General features: G+C 50.6%; 1 protein-coding gene across 1 annotated transcript in view; it reads right to left on the bottom strand.

Annotated features, from left to right (window-relative positions):
* Nucleotides 1-4,248, bottom strand: part of PDIA4 (protein disulfide isomerase family A, member 4) — a 33,601-nt gene that overhangs the window by 24,276 nt on the left and 5,077 nt on the right. The window contains exon 2 of the mRNA XM_011989548.1: nt 945-1,122. Within this exon, the coding sequence (XP_011844938.1) occupies nt 945-1,122 (178 nt within the window). The remainder of the gene's footprint in view (nt 1-944; nt 1,123-4,248) is intronic.

The following is a 4,248-nucleotide window of genomic DNA, read 5'->3' as shown; positions in this document are numbered from 1 at the left end:
GGCCAGATCTCAGCTCACTGCAAGCTCCGCCTCCCGGGTTTACGCCATTCTCCTGGCTCAGCCTCCCGAGTAGCTGGGACTACAGGCACCCGCCACCTCGCTCGGCTAGTTTTTTGTATTTTTTAGTAGAGACGGGGTTTCACCGTGTTAACCAGGATGGTCTCGATCTCCTGACCTTGTCATCCGCCCGTCTCGGCCTCCCAAAGTGCTGGGATTACAGGCTTGAGCCACCGCGCCCGGCCTTAGATGTTTTAAATAAAACACTTGTGCTATGCTTGACCCTCAGACACTGCACAGAAGTGAGTGTACCCTATTTGGTCTCAGAAGTGAAACAGGGAGGGCATGAGATAGAAAAGAGCAAAGCAGGGGTCATGAGATACAGAACAGTAGAGGAGAAGTAACGGAGGAGACGGGCCCGAGAGCTCTAACAGACTGCACTACGAGGGGGAAAGACAGGAAAAGAAGTGGGGATGCCTGACTGGTCCCCTCACAGGGCCAATGTGTGTAGTAAAAAATCCACCACACAGGCCAACAGCCTGCACTTGGGGCAGCTGCCTGAGCATCAGCCTTTGAGGGAAGAGGAAGGCGGGGTGGCCTCAGACAGGTCGGGGCAGAATCTGTAACAAGGACGTGTCTGTTACTAACACGAGGCTGTGTCACTGCTGCTTGTTAAATGCCCGTCCCCCAGCTGTGACCATCAGAGGACGTATTCATCTTTAACCCACTGGACTGAGACAAGAGGACATTGCCTTCCATGAGGGCTGGCTCACTAGCAGTTCCAATGCAAAGTGGTAGAACAAGTGAGCTCCCAGCACTCTTAAAGCTAGAGTGCAAGTTCCTGCACCCAGACACTCCCACCCCCAGGGTCTGGATGACCAGGTGAAGGGCTGAGCGCATGGAGCACAGTGCTCGTCCACCCGCAGGAATTAGAACGCAGTCCTTACCATGGAGCATAAAATTCCAGCAGCACTGTGTCTTTGTCAGCCACAAAATTATCAAAGTTTGCATCATTTAGGACCAAGACACCATTTTCTTCCTTAACTTCCAAGTCGTCTTCTTCTTCATCATCTTCCTCCTCCTCCTCCTCTTCATCCTCAATGGCATTTTCTCGGTTAGAAGAATCTGAGTGGAAAACCCAGACTGGTTACAAACCTGGTGGTGACTCTCCTTAAAACTTTCCTGGCTGGGCGTGGTGGCTCACGCCTGTAATTCCAGCACTTTGGGAGGCTGAGGTGGGCGGATCACTAGGTCAGGAGTTCAAGACCAGCCTGGCCAATATGGTGAAACCCAATCTCTATTAAAAACACAAAAACTAGCCAGGCATGGTGGCACGTGCCTGTAGTCTAGCTACTTGGGAGGCTGAGGCAGAAGAATTGCTTGAACCCGGGAAGCAGAGGTTGCAGTGAGCAGAGATTGTGCCACTGCACTTCAGTCTGGGTGACAGAGTGACACTCCATCTCAAAAAAAAAAAAAAGTCCTAAAACTCATACACTTCACAAGGTGTCAAGTCCTGGGTGGTCCCTGGGGGCCCACCACGTGACTTGGCTGGTGACATCAGGCCTCCCTCATACCAGCAATTCTGCTCTAAGTTGGCTACTTAAAATTTCATTCAGAGGGAGATCATGGCTAAATAATATTTGAAAACCACAGCTCTAGAACATAAAGTCCAAATGTCGCAGCATAAGTTGGAGGGCAGCACAGGCTACCCTTTCAGAGTTGCGGCCCCCTGCCTTGCTCTGCAAACCTTGCCCTGAACCCAGACAGCCCCCGCATTGGCCACTTCCTCCCTACTCCCTTGTACCCACCTCTGCAGTCTTCCCGGGCCTCGCTCCTGTAGCTCTGGCTCCCCTACCACATCCCACACTCTGCGTTGCAGGGGCACCGCATTTCATGATCTCCCCCTAGCTTGTCTGTGTTCAAGGTTATTGCTCACTGATGTGCCTCCTCCTCACCCTGTATGTTTCCACAGGCAGGGCCCCAGGAACACCTCCCATGAACAAATTATCCGCCTGGCCCCAAAAGAGTACCAACAGGAAGCAAGTACTCAATCTTGACTTTTCACTGCAGAGGATGGAATACTAATTCCATTTCTGAAAGGGGGTGGCATTTTACCTCATACCCATAAAAAATAGCCTTTTGAGTTTTATAATCCTTGAGGAAAAGGCTGAAGTGTGAAGGGAAAGAGGGTGGGAAATCACATTTCACTAATAAAGGCACAGAAATTGATGGGGTCAACATGCATCAAAAATCACACCTTTGTTTGGAAGCTAAGTTTTCTTCCTAGAATGTGAGAAATTGTGTATATTTCATTTTCAAGGTTCCATTTATTATTATTATTATTATTTTGCCAAACCACAGATACAAAGAACATGGAGTTGCCGTTTTTATTAACCAGGTTCTCTGGCTACTGTCACACCAGCAAACAGAACTGGGCACAGCAAGCATGGTAATTTCATTAACGCTAAAGCCAGAATGTTTCCAGGGGCCAAATATTCTTTTCTGGAGATGTGTCCCAGGAGGTAAATGAACACTGCTAGTTACTGTCTGGGGCTGTGGGTGAGGTCAGGGTCTGAAAACCTGCCCCCAGGATCCCAGAACTCCTGGGCTCACCAACTCTAATGAAGGAACCTGCGTGGACTCTGCGGCTGCTTGGCCACGGAGGCAGCCTGCACCCACCCCACATGGCCGTGCCTGCCCTCGGCTCCTCCAGTCTACTCCTTGGGTCTGCATGGAGCAGGGAGAAGGGGGCAGCTTTGTTCATCACCGTCAACATTTACCGATCTGCAAACTTTACAAAAAAGCCAACAAGAAAGCTCACCGGCACACTGGTCACCCGCACTCAGTCCTTTTCCTTTTAAGCATCCCACAACTTTTCCTGACTTGCACATTCCTGTTCCAACTTAAGGCCTAGGCTCCTCCTTTGTCGGCGGAGGGAGAAACAGCTCTAAAACGCCAAAAGCAAACCCACCCATCTGAGATGAGCCTCCTGCCTGCCACCCTTCCCTCCACACCGGGAACTCCCTAGGCACGGTCAGAAGTTCACGGAGGGCAGGCCACAGAGAAAGACAGCCTGGGCGCAGGCCCACCTCCCCTGGGGTCTCGGGACTGTGTGTGTCTGACAGTACAGGCAGGGGCCAGGCTGACATCTCCCCAAGGAGAAGAGGGAAATCCAAAGTTCCCAAGGTTTTCTGGTCTCCCTTTTCAGATCATTCTAGACCCCTAAGAGGGAGAAAAAAGAAAAGATCCTCTGCTCTGTGCGATTTAGAAAATCTTGCCCACTCTATTTACCTGTGTCTTTGAAAGAACCGTGTGAGGCTGAAATGCACATCTTGCTCTGATGTCATTAACTAAGACCAAGCCGAAGTACTAGGTTGGTGAAAGTAATTGAGATTTTTGCCATTTTTTTTTTAAATCCTGGGTGGTCCCTAGGGGAGACCGCCAGGACCCCCGGCTGGCAGTTAGGTAGTGCTTCTGGGCCATCTGTATCCACTCTCCTCTCACTACCTAGCTGCTCTGCCCAGTACAAGTCAAAGTTACTTGCAAGCAGATGGGAAGATTGGAGGAAGGTCGGAAATAACGCACTGGGGAACTTTTTTTTTTTTTTTTGTGTCGCTCAGGCTGGAGTGCAGTGGCCGGATCTCAGCTCACTGCAAGCTCCACCTCCCGGGTTCACGCCATTCTCCTGCCTCAGCCTCCGGAGTAGCTGGGACTACAGGCCCCCGCCACCTCGCCCGGCTAGTTTTTTGTATTTTTTTAGTAGAGACGAGGTTTCACCGGGTTAGCCAGGATGGTCTCGATCTCCTGACCTCGTGATCCGCCCGTCTCGGCCTCCCAAAGTGCTGGGATTACAGGCTTGAGCCACCGCGCCCGGCCTCGCACTGGGGAACTTAATCGACTCTTCCAGCTAGGAATCACAGCTAGGAGAGGAAGGGAAACTCAGTAATTGGCTCAGTGCACAGCAGAAGACTGACATTTGCAGTAAAGAGGCCTAAAACATCACCACATAGGAAATTCCTTTCCAGGGTGAATTTTACAAAAAAGAAATAAAGATGTGTTCTTACCTACGGTCGGCCTGAAGTGGGCTCTCAACACTACAATGTGATAGAGCTGCCATGATTAAGTGGGACCTGACTAGTCACCATGGGACACAGCATTCCTAAGAGGCAACTCATTTCTCGACCCTTTTAAAAAATGAATTTTTGTGAGAGATGGTGGATCACGCCCGTAATCCCAGCACTTTGGGTGGCC

This window comes from Mandrillus leucophaeus, unplaced genomic scaffold, assembly GCF_000951045.1.
Source record: "Mandrillus leucophaeus isolate KB7577 unplaced genomic scaffold, Mleu.le_1.0 Scaffold357, whole genome shotgun sequence".
NCBI classification, from domain to species: domain Eukaryota; kingdom Metazoa; phylum Chordata; class Mammalia; order Primates; family Cercopithecidae; genus Mandrillus; species Mandrillus leucophaeus.
The sequence above is the reverse complement of the archived record's forward strand: the minus strand, read 5'-3'. Positions and strand labels throughout refer to the sequence as shown.